The sequence below is a fragment of the Microchirus variegatus genome (assembly GCF_963457635.1).
Source record: "Microchirus variegatus genome assembly, chromosome: 17".
Lineage (NCBI taxonomy): Eukaryota > Metazoa > Chordata > Actinopteri > Pleuronectiformes > Soleidae > Microchirus > Microchirus variegatus.
Genome location: NC_139818.1, coordinates 2,071,451 through 2,094,099, shown reverse-complemented (window position 1 = coordinate 2,094,099; position 22,649 = coordinate 2,071,451). Strand labels below are relative to the sequence as shown.

Below are 22,649 nucleotides of genomic sequence, written 5' to 3'. Positions count from 1 at the left end.
ATTAGACACGTTGGAGGAGGTAAAGTGAAGACGTAGCGCGACATAAAAATTAGGACGGGAGAAAAAGTGTGAAGCTTTTAATGTTTGCCTGAACCCTGGGAAGTGAAACCGAGAGAAAACCATCGTGCAGAGAGAAAGTATCACTCACTTATTTTTGCTATTGAAATGTTAAAAAATCTTTGGAACATGACTTCACCTTGACCTGAGACGGTGACGGATTTGACCAGAGTAATAACTCAAGACGCCGCGCTGCTAATGCTGATGGTTTGGAACGGGAACAATTGAGCAAATATGGAGGTGAACACTGCTGCCACCTGCAGGTTCAGGGTTTTCCATGTTGTTTAAGGCCCCGTCCCAATACCTCCTCTAACCCTACATTTTTGGGGGAGTGCGATTTTGCCTTTATAATTAACCCTAAAAATGTAGTGAGCTCTGATGCAGGCTTAAAACGAAGTGGAAGATGAAATTACCCATGATTTTTTTCAACAAAGATGGCGGCCACATCTGCCGAGGAACAATTTGGGTTAAGTATTCTCGCAAATAAGCACGTTACAATGACGAAATGTGATGGAATATGTTGTTTTGATATACGTCCGAAGGACCGTTGAGCTTTGAACACTAATTGAAGACGATTTATGGATTATGGACGATTTATTTATTTTATTCATGTCGAGGATAAAGTGGTACAAGATTTCTTGAAGCATTTAACAACCATGTTCTCACTTAGTCATAATAACGCATTGTGCAAATGTGATATTTCATACATAAAACACACACACTGTCTATTTTTTGCGACACATATCACACAATTAAATTCATAAAACAACAATTTTATGAATGGATGAAAAGATCAAGCTCAGCCTGAGCCAAATTTGGCTGCACAACAACACGGCCATGAATTACACAAATCGCTGAAATAAATGGCTGCTTATAGCTTTTAATCCCTGTCCCCACACACCCACTGCCTTCATTATATCACACTCAGACGTTAAACGATAAAACTAAACTAAACACTTCTTTTCCCTCCGCCAAGAAAACTCTAATCCACACAATTGGTGGTTTGTGAAGACTTTGAGTTTCATCTCTTCATCTGGACTCTTACAGTCGCGCTCACGCACAGTTTTTCCCCCTCGCGGGAACTTTTATCTCATCTGACGGGATTTTGATGTCACAGAACTGACAGAAAGAAAAGAGACTTTTGGTGAGCTGGCCGATCCTCTTGACCCCTCTATCCCTGACTGACAGGAATGAAGTGGACGAGCAGTTGTTTATTCCTGCAACATCATTAACCCGGTGACCTTGAGCACTGCTATCTCCTTGATCAACCCCCCCCTCCTCCTCCTCCTCCTCCTCTTCCTCTGTAAAGTGTTTCCACTGAGTGTGTTACAGCTACTTGTGAGTCATGCAGGTGCAGCAGACACTGGAAAAGAAAAAAAGATTGAAATCTTCGGCTAAAACAGCCTGTGATTACTCAAGTATCAACTCATACGGGAACAAGACTTCACAACAAAGGCTTTATGGTATTTTGATACAATGATACAACTTCAGAAGGAAGTTAAAGGAGCAGGACGATACATAGGATTTTAACCTCTCTTTCCCTGACCCTCTTTTTGGAGTCACTGCTTGAAAATGACACGCCCAAACTCAATAGAGTAAATCTCTGCAGTTACAAGCTCTATGTGAATTATCTTGGTATCAAAATAATAGATAACACTTGTGAGATTCCACCAGAGCATCAACATAACTGAAGGATTCAGTTAAGGAGGAGAAGGAAGGATTCTCTCGCCTAAAAAATATTGCATTTTAAAGCAAATATCACCTTTAAAATATGCAGAAGGAGCTTAAAAACACATGGACGTCATGTAACAACATGTGGACATGAGCTGTGCAAAGTCTGATGCTGCTGAAATGAAGCAGAGTGAAATGACAGAGGTTTTAGTAAAGAGATGTCTAGGCGTACTCACTTTTGGCACAGCTTGGCACCAATCTGTGCCATTTGAGATTTCTTAGGTACCAAATCATTAAAACCCCATTTAATTTTATTTATATGTCACTACAGATCTAAAAAGATCTTGTTTAAAAAAAAAAAAAAAAATAGCTGGCTGTAAATGGATGCTCCCTGTGCGGTGCGTAATAACAACTCTGTGACTCTGCAGCGCTTTAGCTCTGGCTTACCTTGGTCAATTTGGGTGATTGACAAATCGTTTTAAACCTCTAAACTGGTAGAATCCAAAATGCGTGTGAATCACTTCATTGGCGAATCAAAAGGACATAAATGCATGTGACGCATTTGTGCGAACATTCACCCTTCTCTAATCAGAACGATCTAATGTCGCTCTGTAATGATCAATCAGACCGGGATTTGATCCCAAAGCATGCTGGGAAGTGTAGTTCTTCATTAGAAGTGGTTTTGTTCCGGTGGAAATAACTTGTTTTGATAAACAGCAAAGGTAAGACAACATTTCTGCTTGTATTTCTTGAAAGTCAGTTTTAAGGAAGTTGAGAAAGCTACATATACATGATAATACTGCAGAAATGGAGTTGCAGTTTTGATAAGAACTTATTTCATGCCTCTCCTCCTCCCTCTGTGATTATTAGCGCACTCATTAATCCTCTGACGCAATTCTTTATCGTATTCATTTCTTCACTGACGATGACTTTTCCCCTCGTTCGTCTTTTGGTGGTTTCTGTGTGAAAAAAACACACTCTTGAAAGAGGTGAAGATTAAAAAAGGGCCATCTGCTCATATCCCAGGGGAGGGAAAAGAAAGCAGGACATCTTGGCACGTCGTGGGTACAGAGCGAGGCTTTTATTACAAGTTAAAGTCAAGATACTTGTTTTTTTTACTGTTTTTATGCCTGTGTTTCATGAGAAGTCTTTTCTCCTGTACATGCTGCACGATCTGTGTGAAGTAATTTTTTTATTCTGCATTAGTTCTGTGAGGAGCTGATGTTGCCACACAACAGAAGCATGTTGCAACTGAGATGGCATCTGTTGCAATGCACAGAAAACACACAACTCAACTTTTCCCAAACACAACAACCACTTTCAGCAAGACCTTTAGGCTGGCTTTACACGACGACGCTCCCGGGTGATATTTTATCCGATGTGCCTTTCGTTTAGACGGCGACGGCGTTTTTGGGGCTTAAAAACGCAAAAAAATTAACCCACCACTCCACCGTGGCGTTCCCGTCTAAAGGGTTGAAAACGCAAAAGTGTGCTCTGAGCTGCTCACGCTGGCTATCCTCCGTACGCATTGACGTCAGATCCATGTGCAGTACAGACAAACAACAACAAACATGTGGGATTATAATCCATCAGTCAAACATTCAAGTCGCTTTAGCTGCTCTGATACTGATCCAGGAGTAATTTCAGCAATTACGCAGAGTTAAGGCCACATTATACTTCTCCGACTGCGTAACCATGGAGACCCCTCGAGCCTTCATACTTCTGCATCGTGGACGGATACGCGTTGCAATTTCCCGCCCGATCAGCAGGGGTCGCTGCGCAAGGTTGTTGTGCTTTTGGCTACAGTGAGCAATGGCGTCCAAGAGAGAAAGAGAGAGAAAGACTGTTGTTGTTGAAACAGTGGCCGTTTCTCACTTTTCTGTGTCACGGAACGCAGTTTTAAGATGATTTGAGGCGAGAAATTGGCCATTTAGAGTCTAAACATGTGCTGTGTGTGTTAAGATATGATGTATTTATAGTTTGGCAGCGACGTTGTCGGCGGTGATCAGCTCCGCCTCTGTGGACGCTCGGTGCGCACCGTGAGCCGGCACAGAGCAGCGTTAGCTCGGCCTGTCCTGAGGACCAATCGCAGCTCTTGTCGTCTCCGTTGTCCCTTGACGGAGTGAAAAAATATTTTGTGCAGCCGGAGACGACGCAGAGCACTTTACGCAGGAGTATAAATTGGGCTTTAATGTTTTGGCTACTCAGCGCTAATAGAGAGAAGTAGAAGGAAGTTTCAACGCTCCTGTGCTCCTGGTGTTATTGTATGACAGTGCTTCACAGCGCCACCTAGCCACCTGGCATGCACACTACATCAAATGTCACCCACTTTTGCGTCACCGTGTGCGTGCAGATTTCCACCCAAAGACGCTCGTCTAAACGCGAAATAAAAAGTGGGAACGCAACGACCACTTTTGCGGTTTGTGTTCAGATCGTTGTCGTGTAAAGCTTAAGCCTTAATCAGTGTTTGTCTCCTCTGCAGCCAAGCTTTTCTCTTAGCTAATTTATCAATTCAGCAAAGGCTGCAGCAACCTCACAGCCTCGATTAGTGACGATAAGATGCAACCGAAGCACAACCCGGACTTCTTCCGCACGTTTTCCTTCAGCTCCGTGTCAACGACCCCCTAAAAGTACAGAAACTCAAGCAGCGGTAGACACATCCTGAGAGGCGTATCTCTGTGTCTGGGTGTTGTGTTTGACAGGTGCTGGTTCACTGAAATGTGTCGAGTCCGCGCCGCACACACGGCCAAGACGAGGCCCCGTCTCTCCACGTCGAGCCGGAGACGGGAGACAGAACAAGGAAGCGTCTGTCTCTGCTGTCAATCTATCAAGACAATCTATCATCGCCTCAGCCACTGAAATGACTTTCAGCAGAATCCTCGCTTTCTGCTGCTGCTGTGATGAAGTCACACAGACGGATTTTAACATCAGCTGCTGTGTTCTTCAAATGCACGATACTGTGATTTATTTCAGCCTTGCTCATATTTCTATTGATTTTTTATTGATCTTCCCGTACAGGAATTCTTGAATCTCATCTCAGATGGAGGTGAGTTTTCACGGCGGTGTGTGCGCCACGTGCACTAAGCCGTGAATGCAGGATTAAGAATAGCGTATTCCAAGGACACGCTTTTTGAAGTGGGATTAGCCGCACTAAGAAGTTATTCACCGCTGCACTCCACGGGCCTTTGAAAAGGTATCTTAGGATGCATTGCAGAGATGTTCTCGGAGTATTCCAAAGCAAAACACTCATCATTTTTGAAGACGTGCAGGCTGGGGGAGGGACACGGGGAATGTGAAGAGCCCTTATTCCTTGTAGGAAAGCCTCAAGTGTCATTTTTAAGTCTACAGATGGAGCCTCCGCAGTAGCTATGTGAGGGGAATACTGATCAAAGCCCAGACAACACAGTCAAGGCTTTTTAAGCTCTTTAACATCATTAAGGGACACTTGGTTTTCCCCTTACATCATTTAAACAATTATTATATTGCTTGCAAGTAGAGGTGATGGTAAAAGAGCAAGTGAGGGTTTAAAGGAGGTCTAGATTTAAGTATATGATGGTGTAAGGGTGAATTCAATTCCTTACTTAACTCAAAAATGCTCTCCCTCTAGTCCAAGTGCTGTCCCGATTCTTAGAAAAATGAAGTTAAGGCCAAGTTTAAGGTCTGTATCGCCCTCAATATTGAGATCTTCAGAAACCACCCTTGGGAGCAAGGGCTACCCAGAATGCATTGCGTGTTTTGACATAACAAAGATGGCGTCGAATGCAGCGAAACGAGTACGCTACAAATGAAGTATTTTCTTTGTTAATAGAGATATAAAAATGATGCCAGTGTGGTTTACTTTTCAATAAGTCGTGGTGTGTGGTAACTGTCAGCTGAATATTTGTATGAGTATCATCTTATAACTAACTGACAACCTAATAACTTGACTGACAAACGGATCAGAATAAATAATCCTGACGTAAATGTGTTCTTCTTCTTCTTCTTTTTTGGAGTTGACAGACTGGACGCAGCTTTGGCGTTATTCTGCCCCCTACAGTCTGAAGACGTATCTGCATTTAAGGGGTGTCCCATTTCTAAGTGACAAAATAACCCTCAACACTTGGTTTTGAGGCCAGTTAAGATTAAGGGTTGAGCTTGAGGGTTAAGATAGGAATTGGAATTGGCCCTAAATGTCACTGTACAGATGTCAGTGTATTCATGAAGTTATAGAAATATTTTAGTATGACAACCAATTCATGTATGAGTCATACACTGTAGTATTTAGAGTCAAAAATCCATTTTAAAATGAATGCGTTCACCAAACGTTCTAGCAATCCATTGTTTTTGGTGCATTTCCAAAATAAATGGAAAAAATCCAAGGATCAAAGCGAGTTTCAATGCATCAGACAGGGAATCATCAAAGTAAAATGATCCAACATAGAGCTGGGATGTCTGTCCTTAACATAATTGAAATCCATCCAGTGGTTTCAACACATTTCGAGTATGAAGCACAATGATAAAGTTCACCGCCGTGTTAAATGGAAAAGTCTGTGAATCATCAAACTTATCTGCACGCAATTTAATGGTAAATTAAAGGATTAAGTTGATTTTAAATAATAATATATGAAAAAACAGTTGCATCACGACTAAACATCAAATCAGCGAAAAAGTCAGTGTCCTGATAAAGGTCCGATTCTGAGCCCGAGTCCTGCTGAGTTTAATATTGATAGGGCTGCAAAATTAAGATGCATCAGTGGTTACACCAGATAGTCATTTCACACAGATTGTATTAATTATCTTCCGCGCCAACCTCCTCCCCGAGTTTTCTGTGTCTCACAAATTAAATAGAAGATCCCGCGAATCCCTGAAGTGAGATGATGCCATAACAACGATTCATCCATCGATGTGATTGTTGGTGATGCAGAGTCAGATTTAGGAATGAAACAGAAAAGATGAATTAATGACACACACAGCACTCACAAGCCAAAAAATGAATATACCGTAAAATTCAAGGTACAAATATACCATAACCCTAAAGACGACATGATATTCAGCTTACACACTGGTCCTTTAATCCCTCTGCATGGATTCAGTTCTCAGTAAAAGAACAGTGATACTAATTGTGCCACACTGACCGTCCTGAATTACTGCAGCTCTGTGTATCCGTGCTGAACATTTATCAGTGTACTGTTTTGGCTTGCAGTGTCAGCCAAAAAGCCCTGGGCAGCACTGAGTCTAACTCTTTTCCCACCACCTGGGATTTGGAAAAGCATCTCTATTTATGCTCTGGCCGTCTGCCAACAGGTCCATCTCTGCCGCACAGGCCAGGAGGTGACAGTGCGGCTCAAGTGACCGAGTGGGGCCTTACACAATTAGGCCCTGGTAACAGCTCGCTCCCTGCAGCTCCTCCACCAGGATGAACCCAGAGAGAGACTGGGTGATCAGGGAGCGAGAGGAGGAGGAGGAGGAGGAGGAGGAGGAGGGGAATGGAGTTAGAAGAATAAAACACCTGAGTGCACCAAGGAAAGTCGTTTACGTAATGGTTTTCTTTACTTTCCAGTGTTTTTACTTCGTTGGTTTCTTGTCGGTTTCAGCAAACATGAGCTCCTGTACATTCACATTCTTTCAAATACTATATAGTAGAGATATAGAATAGTACGGAGCACCCAAAGTGACATGAGAAAAAAAAAAAAAAATGAAACATAGAGTCCCCCCCCCCCCAAAAAAAGAACATTCTAATTTTTTTTCAAATTTTTTTTTCATATTTTTTTGGGAAACTCGAGATTTCAAATTAAAAAAAATTTCTTGTGTCACTTCGGGAGCTCTGTAGAATAGTGACCTATAGGATTTAAAACAATTGCTGTAGCCAAACTTTCAGAAACACTGGGTGCGTTTACACTTGGGGTAACATTGTGTTTATGCACACATATACTTCACTGTCACACCCACATTGAACAATTACATTCATTTTCACAGCAGGTGAAGACGAAGTTACATTTTACATTAAAAATATGCCAATAAAGAGCCTTAGCTAACGTGGGCTGTTTTACTTTCACATCCAATCCAATCCAATCCAACTTTATTTATAAAGCACTTCAAAAACAAAGTGCTGTACATCAGAGATAAATAAATAAAACAAAAAACCATACAAAAGTGTGACCTAATAAACCTAAACAAAATAGTCTCATACTGGGTCGAAAGCCAAAGAGTAAACATGAGTCTTAAGCTATGTTTTGAAAGTGGACAGAGAAGGAGAGTGTCTGTGTTTTTTTTGTTTTGCTTTTTCTGGTTGAGACATTTTTGAGAAGGGTAGTGGGGCTTTTTAGGTTCAGCAACGCAGCTGCAGCTGTGTGTTGAGCAGCATTATTGAGTGGTTGGTGAATATATAAATAGTATTTTTTAACCCTACAATTAAAATTTACTGGGTTTCTAATTGTTATCAGTGAAGCTAAGACTTCAATTTGACATCATCTCTGATGACATCATGGTCATTTTATGGCTTAATATATTCCATTTCATACACTGTGAGTGTTATTTTTGCCCTGACCTAGAGGTTCTGTTAGTACGCCTGCAACATCAAGACACACATCTGACACTTGAATCATTTATACCATATAGCTTCGTCTCCCTGAAGGCATTCCATTCCTCTACAGATATTATTGGTTTAACAGCCCGGTTGCATTATATACAGGGAGAAAGAATCTGTTATTCTGCTAGCAAAGCACCACCTTGACAGAGAAAAAAGGTCGTCTTACTCAAAGTATGATTTTACAGCAGTTTTTATTTGGCAGGATTTGCAGGATGCAGCTGAAGAGAATAAGAAGGTGACATCACTTTATTTTTCATAAGGGTTTGGCCGCAGCGCGACCGGATGAAGGTGTGAGCTCATGACACTAACGCCAACAAGATCTTTGATTTTTTGTTTGTTTTCCTTTTCCCCCGGAGAAAAAAAAAAAAAAAGAGGTCAGTTTTGATCTGTAGAGCAAACAGCTGCAACTGCAGGGCTAAATAAAACATAATAATATGTCAGCAACACAGGGAAAGTGATCCTAACCAGCTTTCAGCTTGTTATTCAAAATGCCCTCTGACAAAAGGTGAGGAAAGGTCAGCTCCTCCCGGTACTGAAACACAGACGGCAGGATATCTGAGAAAATACGCATTTGAAGTGAAATACTGATCTTTGACCGCGGCTCGCTCTTTTTTATGTGGACGTAAACACACACACACACATGCTGTCTCTTCTATCAAGTCAGGAGGAAAATCATTACGGCACATTTGACCCGCTGAACAGTGAGAGAATCCTCAGCGATCCCTGTCACGGCCTCTTTAAGACAAAAAGAGAAAAGCAGCACCGTGGAATCGACGGTGGCTGTCAGCGTTAGAGTGAGTAATCTTTCACCTGGAAGATTGAGGGTTAGATTCCCAGCTCTGCTTAATCTACATGCTGATGACACTTAACCCCGTGTTGCTCGTTGTGGCAGCGCGTGAATGGGTTTGACAGATGTGTGATAAAAAAGGTGCTGCTTAAAGAAACGCTGTATGAACGTGTGGCTGAAATAAAACTGTATTTGCGTGCAAGACTAGAAAGGTGCTAAATAAATAAAGAGCATTTACCACTTCACTTGCATTTGAGCTTATTTCCCTGCACTTCATGAGCAGGATACTACGGAGCCCCCAAAGTGACATGAGAAAAAAAAACAAAAAAACATTTTTTTGCAAAGTCGAGATCTCGAGTTTCCCCAAAAAAATTTATTTATTTTTTTTTCATATTTTTTTTTCTCATGTCACTTTTCGTTTTCCTTCCACTGTACAGCAAAGGGTTTTCTCATGTACATTACACATTCTATATCAATGAGACAAGGAATCCTTTGACAGAAGACTAGTTGTACCGCCTTAAATTGAATTAAGTGACTATATTAGGAAAAAAACATATGCAAATAAATCACAATATATAATGTTGCTTGACCCGATGTGGTCAAGTCTGCACAGGAAGTGCAGTTTCATGTTCCGTGTTCCATCTCCAAGCATAGTAAGTACATAGACTAACAACCATACAGTCTTAACCCTATGCATTTTAGAGTGTCCAATTGACCCCATATTGCATGTTTTTCGACTGCGGAGAAAATCCACACACACACATGGAGAACATGTACTCCATGCACAAACGCTCTTGTTCCAACCAGGTCGTGAACCCGGGTCTTCGTGTGTGCTAACCACTACACCAACAAAACGGATTATTATTCCAAAACGAAAGATCATTTAGGACATCCTATGCCACTACAGTCGCAGATCGAAAAGAACAATTAGGAATTAGCAGGTTAACTTGGCTAATCTGCTCTCTGCGTGGAGCGGCTGATCCCAACGTATGGATACAGGAAAGCAAACGTGCCGAGATAAAAGTGCTGCCACATCAAGCCAATCGTCCAGATGCTCCCACAATCTCTGCCAGTTTCACCAAACATTAACAATTAATCAAAGTGAGGAGGAAAAGAGGTGGTCACTCGTCATCCGTGACCGGTGACTGCAGGTCCATCTGGATATTCATTAAGAATACTGTTAACACCAGAGCAAACGCCTGCAGCTGCACCGAGACAACAGGAGTGAGGTGTGAGTGTGAGTGTGAGTGTGAGTGTGAGTGTGGAGGAGAGCAAAACCACAATGATGCAAATCTGTGGCACCGACATTAGAAATAATTATGCATCTGTCAAGTGAGCTAATGCTGGCAGCATTCTGCAAAGACCAGACATCTGCTTCCACTTCATCATTTTTTTTTTTTCTCACACAAGTCCCAAGAACAGCCTGCTCACCGAGAGCCAATCAGACGCCCTGTCACACAGCTGCAGCACTGAGTGAGTCTGAGACACAGGGAGCTGAAGACGAGGTTCACACTCACCTACAACAACACTGAGTCTGAGACACAGGAAGCTGAAGACGAGGCTCACACTCACCTATAACAACACAGAGTGAATCTGAGACACAGGGAGCTGGAGACGAGGTTCACACTAACCTACTACAGCCGTGTAATCCTGCTTTTTTTCAATGATCACTGGCATTTATAGGTAAACAAGGTGCTTTATACTGTCACACAGAGACACACTGTATTGTCAAAAAAGTACATTTTCTGCACCAGGTCAATGACTGCTGTGTAACGGCTGAAGAAATGCATACACTATAGTGTACATAATAAAATATAAAATCAAGCCAAAATGACTTTTATTTTGAAAGTCAGATGCCGCCTGCAAACATCTTGTGAATTCACTGCATGGCTCCATTGCTTTGCTACTGTATGTGCAATGAATGTGGAATTCTACTTTTTAGTTTATATATATATATATATATATATATATATATATATGTGTGTATATATATATATGTCTTTTGATCTCCTAGAGCAGGGTTGTCAAACGTACGGCCCGTGGGCCAGAATCAAATGTGGGGTAAAAAAAAATTCAGTTTCAGACACTTGTAGCTCAAAGTTTCGTGCCTTTTTAGATCCACTATGATCTGTAAGCTGTAATGCACATGTGTACATAGTAAACTAGGCTTAGTAAACAATATAAAACTTAAGGGATAACATTACAAGTTGTTGTAAAAAGACACATCATTACATGTAAAACAAAAGGATTTGGAGTTCTTGTTGTTTAAAGGTTATTATGTTATTCTTTTACTGGTCCGGCCCACTTGGGATCAACTGCGGGTCGGTTCTGTTACAGAGATTCACAGGTTTATTAAAAGTGGACGCATAGAGGATTCCACGGCCCCCATCAGCGTCCTAGTGTTGTACGGAACAACAAATAAAAGAAAACGCTTTTGACGTAGAGACAAGGACAGTTTTATGAAGCCAAGACTGACTCAACTTCCACGAATGTGAGAGAAAGTGGACGAGTCCGTGAAAACTGGAGGCCAAACTTTAAGTCAATAAACCTCGACAGACACCTGTTAAATCTATACGGTGAACAAACTGACTCCTTTTCATATGAACACACTTTATCAAAGTGAGGTTAAGCTCTCTTTGACCAAAAAAGTAGCAGGTGTGCAGCCGAGAGTGAGCAGAATAAATGCATGTATGTGACGTTAGAAGATGATTCTCTTCACTGGGATTAAACCAAACAACATCTACTGCAGGTAATGAACTGACGAGGGCTTAATTCCACAAACCCACTTCAAATCACCCAAATTATCCCTTGAGGGTATTTATGGAATGAGTCACTCTTCTGTGCCTCGCATTCTCACCACCATTAAGAACCCTTAATGGTGCCCATGTAAGGGGAGATATTTTGTGGTAAAACAGGGTAATTTTTTACAAAAATGACAAAAATAAAACAAACAGTTTAGAAGGTGTTTATGGCTGATTATTGGCAGGCGACAAAGATAGCTTTAGTTTTATCATTTTTAGTCAATATGCAGCATGTTTGTCTCAGTCTTCCTGTGATGTTATGAAGAATTACACATAAAAGTCATCTTGAGAATAGTCTCCACCACATGAGGAGGTGCGCTGCTTTTTTCCACTCCACAAAAATAAAACCCCAACAAAAAAAACCATGTGGTGCTTTGAAGGAAGAAAGACTAAATGTGCAGTGAGCTAAAGCAGCATGACTGCTGGTCCTCAAGCTCATCCATCTTTCCATTTTGATCTGCAGATTCTCCTGAGAGCACACAAAAGCACACACACACACACTGGCGTCTGTCGGTTTGGCTGCGTGATTGTGGTGGCTTCTCTTCTTTGGATGCTCGATGGACGATGGACCCTCCTCCCCCCTCATCCCCCCTGGGAGTCTCTCTACACTCAAACATTCCTGGGAACGTAGTTTTCTAGCCACAGACTTAGAGCCGTGGGTGAGCTGTGGAATTATGAAGTGTTATGTTGAGAAGGTGCCTGGAAGAAGTGGCCTCCTCCTGCTCGTAGCTCAGGATCACAGCGACGGCGCAGCAGCGTTGAGAGCATTGAGGCTTCTGAGGGCACTTCAGGGGTGGTGGGGCACATTCTTACTCACAGGATAAACACTGGGAATTCCACAGAAATGTCAGCTGTCGGCTCTTTCATTTTCCAGTTTGCATAGAATCATCTGTTTTACTTAGAGGAGAACGAAAGTGCAAGAAACATCAGTGGTCGATGCAAAACTGAACCAACCAGGTGAACGTTATGTGTTGGTAGAATCATCTCCATCTACGGTGAAGATCAATCATCATCTCAGATTTAAAGGTGCATTATGTAATAAATCTAAATCAACTGGCCATAAAATCCTCCTAATATGTCACAGAGACTCAGGAATAATGTTCATATAACAAACTGAACTCACCAACAACAACAGTACAGACAAAATATTTGCATTAAAAAAATATTTTGCAGACTGCAAATCACGTTTATGTTTTGAAATCATGTTTTGGCGTCATGTGGCGCCACCTACCGCCGTCTACCAATCATTGCAGTCAGTAGAGTCTCATATGCCGAGCAACCACGGGTTGCCAGTTACGTCAGAAAACGAAACCTTAAAGTAAAAACCTCCAGAAAAACCTCTTTTTTACCTCAAAGACTGTATAAGAACAGATTTAAGAAGTAATATACAGCACTGTGACTATGACTGTTGACCTGTTTATTTCAAATATAGGTTAACTTCCTGTAAACCAAAGATAACTTCTGCCTGTGCAAAATTAAAAAAAGTGTCTCCTTTAACAAACTTTTTTCCCGCTAACTTTTGGTCGTGCTTCAATCTGTCCTAATCCACTTAACTAATCCTGGCCCCCGAAACTTAATTTTCTTTTCAAACGCGACGTGAAACCCGCCCCAAAACAAGATTTAGCTTAACTGCATATATGATTTAAGACTTTATGTGCATTTCAGTATTCAGAGCAAAAAAATAAATAAAAATAAAAACTTCCCCTCAGGCAACGAACAAAATAGAGAGAGCACTTTGTGGAGCTTCAATCCTGAGATTAAGTTTAATTTGTGGATGCAGAGGCAAATGCGTAAAAAGCATTAGCCGGGAATATGAGTCCGTTCCTTCTGCTTCTGTTTCATCCTGCAACATGAACAACGTTCACTGTGAACAGACGGAGCAAACAAACGCTCGTTTAGCTCCGTATTCTGGAAATCTGTTCACTGTCAGAGGAGCAGCTTGAGGAGCGATAGTGCTAACGATGCTAATGCTGCAGATGGGATGTGCGCTTGCAGGATACTACAGTATATGCATTATATATTATAATAATACTCAGCATGTTGTGAGTACATGGTGTTAGTGTGTGTGCGTGTGCACTTTTATGTACCTGCATCTCAGGCTTAAACTGACTCAGCATCACGTGCACGGCACATTGTCTCATGGACTCTCTCTGTTAGCACGACTGTCTTTAAGCGTGTGGAAGTCATATATATAAATATATATATGCACACACTCAGGAAGTCACCTGCCAAATTTGAAGCCTGTTAAAGGTGCATTATGTAATAAATCATAAAATCCTCCTAATATGTCACAGAGACTCAGGAATAATGTTCATATAACAAACTGAACTCACCAACAACAACAGTACAGACAAAATATTTGCATTAAAAAATACATTTTGCAGACTGCAAATCATGTTTATGTTTTGAAATCATGTTTTGGCGTCATGTGGCGCCACCTACCACCATCTACCAATCATTGCAGTCAGTAGAGTCTCAGATGCTGAGCATCCACGGGTTGCCAGTTACGTCAGAAAACGAAACCTAAAAGACCTCGGTATTTTGAATTTCAATGTAGTAACGGTTTTTGGCCACATTCTTACATATGGCGCCTTTAACTCTTATAGATTTTATGGCGGTGGTATTGTCAAAAAATGTTAAACGAGTGAGTTTTTCTGCCCCTTCCTGCTCCTTTTTCCAAAACAACTTTCACTTTCGATATCTGGCTGTTAGACGGTCGTTCCCGCAGAAGTCCTGACGTTCTACCGTAATGACACTAATACGGGCGCAAAGCTCTATTTCTCTGCTTTCCTGTATCCATCCATCCATCCGTCTGTCTTCTACAGCTTTATCCTCCACATAGTTTTTGCATTTTCTAGGTCAGAGGTCTGCAACCTTTAGAATGAAAAGAGCCATTTTTGTCGCCTATCCACCCATGTAAAATTAATCTGGAGCTGCAAAAAAACCTATTTAACCCTTAAAATGAAGATACCATCATTTATAGTCGTTTTTTTATACATGTATTATAAGAAATACAGGACAGGACTCCAACATGTCTACTTCTTCATGTACACATTACTTTATTTAAGATTATTTAAGTGTCTGTAATGGCTTTTGGGAGGTTTTTCCAATCGCATTTGACGTTGACATCGGCTGTGATGCACAAAAATATAATTGTCTCTCCAAGAAAGTGTGAAAAACATGGGAATAAAATAAGTAAATGCATTGTTTTTTTTCTTCAAAGCTACAGGAGCCACTGCAGAGGCGCTGAAGAGCCACATGAGGCTCTAGCGCATTGGTTCTCAAAGTGCGGTCCGGGGGCCAATGGCGGCCCGCAGAAACATTTCTGGTGGCCCCGCAGTGAATTACAGTTGATAGTTTTAATCCAGGAGCTTCTAAGCTTGTTAAATGTTTATTGGACATTAATGGATACAGACCAATAAGTGTAAACAAAAATACTGGGTATTTACCTGGTTTCTATATGGTGAATTTTAGTGTATTATTGGGTTATAAGCTGGTAATAAGCAGGTAGCTACAGCCCCCAATTACTAGCTATTTACCCAGTAAATATATGGTAACAGAAATGTGTTACTTGGTATTAACCTGTAATTAGAAGGTAAGAACAATGGCCAAAATACTGGGTAATTACCCAGTAAATTATAAAGCGTTATTATATTAACGCTTATATTACTTAACGCTAAACTGTAGAACTGCAATTGGTCATTAAAATTATTACAAATGGGATTTCTTTCTGTTTTTTTTTCTATTGGCGGCCCTCAGTCCAATGTTGGGTTCCTAAACTGGCCCTCAGGTATCAAAACTTTGAGAACCCCTGCTCTAGAGCCACAGGTTGCAGACCCCTGTTCTAGGTCTAGGAGTTACGGTAATGAGGAGTACACATGCTAAACCCTGTCGGTGACGAGGAGACTATCCTTGAATTAACACAGGGATGGAATCTAAGGAGGAACGGAAGGTAAATGGTGGCTAACATGATCTCTGCCTCCCTCCCTAACCCTAACATCACAACATCCTGTAGATCTGCGGCTACAGAGTCAGATCCTGCGATGCATTAGCAGGTTTGCAGGTTTTTTTCCGCTCGACGAGGTGCAGTGGACGACTCGGAAAGTGCTAATGAAAGCGGAAAGAGAAACAGCTGGGAGAAAAGAAAGAGTGTGTTGTTTTTATCACAGCAGTGCTGTGGCGTATGTGAGCATCACTGTGTTTTAAAAATAAGTCGGACGCCCGTGAACTTGATATTTCTTACACATAAAGTAAATATCAGCGTCACAGGATGCCTCCTCGCTAACTGCAAACTACACCAAACAGGTCACTAATGTGCTCCTAAATGTGGTTCCAGAGAGTAACCACAGAGCAAAGTCCTTAAGGAGTCTGTTTCTTTCTGTTGTGCTGATGAAAGGCAGCCTGTGATCCGCCTCGGGGCGAATTGTCCAACAGTAATGGCTCCTTGTGGCTTTACATCAGTCCACAGCCATAAACACTGCTGATTATTCCGCGGCGATAGGCTGCCGAGGCAGCGGGGGCTCGTAGCGCGCGACGGCAACTGTCAATACGTGATCAAATGAAAGGGCAGCGCCTTTGAAAAAAAAAAAAGAATCTCACACATCCTACATTTAGCCTCAATCAGTCTTGCCCTGCCGCTGAGCTCCAGAAACAAAAGCAAAGGCAAAATCGATCCACGAGAGGATGAAATATGTTCAAAGAAATTGTGAGCGGTGGAAGGAGAAAATTAACAGCAGCTATTTAAGAGACGATCCGGCCAAATTAAATCATAGCTTATGGATATATGTGTGTTTGCACAAATAAGCCCATGAACACACGTGGAGCTATTCATTCTCTCATTGATTTGAAGCTACAGCTACACACACACACACACACACACACAGTAACCACTCTGGGATACACAGCTAACGGCTAAATACCAAACTCTGCACTGAGAGAAAAACTTGACATTCAAGTACCTGAGAGTACAAAAGAACGACAAAGATACGTCTGTTGACGCTCTGTATACGACAGAACACGAGCGACGTGTTTTGAAACAAGCATTTCAAGCAAAAAATGTCTTAAAATACAACAGAAGACTAAAGCAGAGGGTGAGATTCTTTAGTACGTATAAGACCCAGACTTTCTTGGTGAATATATATATATATATATAGTAACACTTTAGATTAGGGAACACATACTTACGATTAACTAGGTGCTTACTAACATGCATATAAGTGGCATACTCGCCCTTTATTAGTATATATTAAGCACGTATTAACACCTTATGTCGGAAAAATCTTAATTCATGTCGTAATAGAGGTAGAATAAGGTGTTAATAGATGCATAATGATGAATAATAAAGGGCTAGTATGCTACTTATATGTGTTAGTAAGCACCTATTTATTTAATGTTGAATATGTGTTCCCTAATCTAAAGTGTTATATATATGTATATATCAGTGCTAGGCGCGTTAAAGCGATAGCGGCGGTTAACGGCGTCAAAGTTAACGCACGACGCGTTTCTGTGACTGACCGGAAAAAGACGCGCGTGACGTCATGTTTACGTGACTCCCCGATTGTTTAAACGAGTCTGTAAAGTAATGTTAAACTTTAAAAACACGAGGCACACGTACACATGTACGCTAACGTTATTTGTAGCACAGACCGCTCCAGTTCCACTGTAGGCGCGCTAACGGCGCTAAAAGGAGCTAACGGAGCTAACTGGTAAACGGTGCCTGGACTCACGTACATATGACGTCACACACGTCTTTTTCCGGTCAGTTGTCATGGAAACGCGTGTGTTAACATGCGTTAAAGTGCGTTAACCTAGTGCCCAGCACTAATATATATATATATATATACTGTACATATATATATATATATATATATATATATATATATATATATATATATATATATATATATATATTAGTGCTGGGAAAAGAGCAGCCAGTGACGTGACAGCTCTCCAAGACAGAAACAAATGAAATTGACTCAAAGTAAAAAAGCTGTTTCAAAGAAAGACATTAAAGTCAAACTCAAAGCAGGAGAATAAAACACTATATTAAGTCACGGCCATGATATACTTCATTGTCCTTGATAAACTAAGGAGTTGTGACCCAAAAAATGATGACGGAGGTAATCAGTTCCAATCTCCAGCCCCCTGTGACCGTCCATTACCGCGTTTGGCTGCTCGCCCGATAATGTGCCGCTTGTTCTCTTGTCATCGCAGAGCCGTGACACCGCGCCACCCAGAAGATGAATGACTCAGAGATAATGAGGCCTCTGATAATAAAAGCAGTGACACTTAACCAGGTGACGGTGGTGACAGTGGTGGTCGAACCTGGATGAAGCTCAGAGCCGTCGCCAGAGCATTAGAAATGGAAATATGGAACTTTAAAGGGACACTGTGTAGTATTTATGGGTTTATGTGACCTTAAAATCCACTTTTTTTATACATATTATGTGCTCCTGCATTGTCTACATCTGAAGACACATTTATACATCTGAATAAATACTAGAATCTCATCTGCTGACACGGAGAAAGACGACGAGGACGACATTCGACCGGCTGAGGACACCGTAGCGCTCAGGGAAGGGAGGGGGTGAGCAGAGGAGCAGTTCTTTGTTGTGAATTTCAGCCTCTCCTCTAGATGGCACTATAAACTACTTACTTCACCTTTAAGTTCAACTTATACACAACTTCTTAGTTGTGCATAAGTGTTTGTGTGATGTCTGATAGTAATAGTTAATAATAGATAGATAATAGTTTAATTTTAATGAGCGTTTGCCGTCACCTTCAGCTTGACTGGCTGATGTCGACCGTGTGGAAAAGAAATTGGAGCTTTGTGTCGCGCTGCGTTCCATAAAAAGAATAAATACAGATATATTAAGTTCTAAAAAAACGAAGAAGAAGAAGAAGCCAAGTATTCATTATAACGCTGCACAAGCAGCGACATCGTTTCTGCGCGCTTCATAAAAAGTGATTTAAGCAGCGGGACGTGTAGAACACGTATTTGGGCGAAACGTCTCTAAAGGTGTGACATTGGATTCAGCTCCGATAAAGTGTGACGACGGTAAGAGCAAGAATAAGAACTTTACGCAGTAAAGAGGCTGATTTCATATTCTACGATGAGTATTTTTGATATTCTGAGCAGCAGCAGAGCTCCATTCTCTGTACTGTAAGTCTTTTTAATACAACACAAAGGCCAATTATTGTATTTATAACTTTATATTATCAACAGAAGTGAAGCGTGTGTACGCACTGGTTTGAGCCGTCATTAGCGGTGAAATGGCTTAAATATAATTATCTACACGTAAAAAACCAGAAGATAATGAATTTCACACACTTATAATAATAAGATCACACTCACATCATCATCACATCATCTTCATACCATTACAGTCACATCACAGAGGCAACATCGCTGTTATTCTGCAGGTATAATATTTTATATGCTCTTATTACATAATAGGACAAATTATCCAGGTACCGAATCCCCTCCATCTCCATCTCTCTCTCTTTCTCTTTCTCCATCATTCTCTTCTATTCAACTGTAATGTCCGTGAGGGGAAATTGGCAGACGTTACCGTGTATTCAGACCACATCAAATCAGTTTCTCAGCGCCCTCGAGGCTTGATACGAGACAATAACTGAATTATGACGAGAATGCCGGTCGGCTGGCCACAAATCTGGCTGAAGACGCACGGTGGAATAACGGTGATGTAGTCAGAAACTAAACATTTTAATACAAGAAGGAGACGAAAATACTGCAGTGGTTTACTGACTGTAGCACATTTCTTATTTATATTTCCGTCTTCAACCTTGGATGAACCTTAAGAGGAGATTAGGGTGTTTTTTTTTTTTATTGGTTTAAATTTAGGTTAAACATCTCTCGCTCTCACTCTCTCTTTTAAAATCCATTACTTACAAACTCACCTATGTTGAACGACTGTGGAGAGCAGGTTATAATGCAACACTCAACCAAACACACACACACAAGCCTTGACCTATATATCACACAGCAGGATTAGCAAGATTTAAGACTACAAAGCTACGCACAATTCCCCTTTTCCTGATGTTTTCTCATGAGACGTATTAAAAAAAATACAGGAGATAAATATATACAGGTTTTAATTAGGAATGGGAATCGGTTTCAGTCCAACACTGGTGGTGAAAATCACTGGATTAGAATCTGATACAATCCACAAATCCTGTATGTCGATTGCTTCACTATTATGCACGGATTGTAAAGATATAAAAATGATTTGCATAATCGATTAATCTGTTGATTATTCCCTCGAAAATTTGGTTAATTATGAAAATAAACCTCAAACTGATGAATCGATGATCAAAATAGTACACGATTAATTTAATAATCAATTAATAGCTATTGTTTCAGCACTAATATAAATATGAATAAAAATCAGCAGAGTCATGTTTGGCCTGATTATTTCTCCTATTTGAGAGAATGATATTTATGAATAATCATGTCTTTGAAATGACTCACAAATGTGTTGTTTTCAGCGTTCTTCATCGTTCATGAATGAGCAGATGATTGGTCTAAAAAACACGTGTCAAACTCGAGGCTCGGGGGCCAGATGTGGCCCGCCACGTCATTCTATGTGGCCCGCGAATGATTAATTGGTCTTAAAAATCTGTGTTAAAATAGGTCTATGCTGCTTTAAGGCGTGCGTTGACCATAAACTAGATTTCCCACAATGCACGGCGATTGCGTTAACAAAGTGACGTCAGCGCCACTAGATCGGAGTGTATCGTTGTATATGCATCATGTGACGAGTGAAATTGAATAAGTAATAAATACAGAAAGTTACGTAGTAGTTACCTTTATTTTACATTATATTTGGTTACATTTAGTTACATTTATTCTGTATGACAGTAACATCTGGCTCTTTGAGGGTCACCATTATGCTGATGTGACCCTCAATGAAAATTAGTTTGTCACCTCTGGTCTAAAATGACTAATATCAGTATCAGGAGAGTTTGTGATATCAGTATAAGACAAAAAAGAGTTGTATATCGTCCCATCCCTAGTTTTAAATTCACTAGGTTTCACCACACTGACAGTAAACAAGAGACTTTTACCTGTGAGTATAACAACGGACACAAACCGAGCCTGAAAACTTCTCTCTACCTGACTTCAAAACTGCTGAGAACAGTAACTATTTACACTTACACGACTTAAAAGTGAAAGCAGTAGCTCCAGGAACAAACAGAGCAGAAACATACATATACAGTACAGTAGGTTTGACTTCTGCAGACATCAAACTGCTCCCTCCGGCTGCTCCTTGTTGTTACGGTGAACGTTTATCAAATCAAAGAAAACTCAGCCGCTGCGACGTTTTTCAAGAGAAATGACGGCGAAATCGATGGAGGATTTTATTGTTTTGAGGAAAGCGACGGCACCGTTCTCTGAAGACAATATTATCAACGACATTAAAACACTCTAAACTAAAGCTAAATATATGAAACACAGTTTTGATTATCCTCGATTCCGCTGTCAGGCGTTAAGAGTTCAGCGTGAGTTTAAAGGCAGAGCATAAATGTACTGTGGGTTGAGAACAATGCTCCTGGATTATCATCTGTGTAATCTGAGAGGCAGCAAAAACCTCTCTGACACTAATAACCTTTATTAAGAGCAAGCTCAACAAAAGAAAGTCACTTCAGCGATTTCCTTTTCCTCTACAGGAGCCGCGGCCAGTTCGCTGAACACGTCCTTCAAATGCTAATTTACTTCCCGTCGTATGTTCGACATTAATTTGCGTCCAAGGTCAAACATATTAAAGCTCCCATAGAGTGGTCCTGTTGCACATATATGTTAGTTATGGAGGTCTACTTACATACATTAACTTGTTTTTATGCTCAAAAACCTCCTAGTTGCTGTAAACGAGCCGATAGAAATCCTCTTTTCTGACGGTGTTCATCACCCGCGATGTTTCAGAGTGAACTCTCTCACCCAGAAGACAGAGTCTTGGGATTGGCCAGTACCTGGAAGTGACATATTCAGCACACCAGCTCTCAGAAGCACAGCTCCCCCCTCTGGAACGGTGGATGCACTGCTACTCATTATCAAAACATTGTTTTAACAGTGTTTAAAAATAGCTTCTTCACGACTCACCGCCTCAGTCCCTTTGACGACCTTTGACCCGGAGTCAGACCCAGAGTCAGAAGACACTGTCGCTCGTGAAACACCTCCACAACGGACGTTATTCTTCTTCTGCGGTTCAATGTACGCAACAGGATGTGCCCGGACTAGTGCCCGGAGCAGGAGGATCTGCTGTTCAGGAGAACCGCTGTTTACGTAACTATTACGGGATTTTCAGAGATCTCGTTGAGCCCGAGATTACAATAAAACACAGCGTTCTCAGCAGTGGCTGAACTGTTTGTTTAGAACCTTCAGGGCTTCTTAAACAAGGTAATGACGCAGATACACACCAAAAAACAGCCTTAATAGGAACTTCCGGTCGAGTTCCGCTTTAAATCAAATTGGTGCAAACGCTTTGATGAAAATTCATGCATTGCTAAAGTTATTTAGAGAGTAGAAAAACCAAGGGTTTGAGCTCTTACTGTGTTGGCAGTGAACTCCACTGAAGCCTGGTGGACACTTGCAGACGTAGCCGATGAACGTGTCGCCCCTGAAGGTCTCACTGATCTCACATGTTCCCCTGTTGTGGCAAGGGTTTGGATGGCAAGGTCCTGTGGGAAAAGGAAAAACAAATGTGTTTTTTTTATTAATTATTATTATTAATAATACAATGTGTGA

At 41.1% G+C, this 22,649-nt stretch overlaps 1 protein-coding gene across 2 annotated transcripts in view; it reads right to left on the bottom strand.

The window, feature by feature from the left end:
• edil3a (EGF-like repeats and discoidin I-like domains 3a) overlaps positions 1-22,649 on the bottom strand; it is a 163,799-nt gene that overhangs the window by 83,768 nt on the left and 57,382 nt on the right. For both annotated transcript variants that reach the window (XM_083904122.1, XM_083904123.1), the window contains one exon: positions 22,454-22,582. In XM_083904122.1, the coding sequence (XP_083760248.1) occupies positions 22,454-22,582 (129 nt within the window). The remainder of the gene's footprint in view (positions 1-22,453; positions 22,583-22,649) is intronic.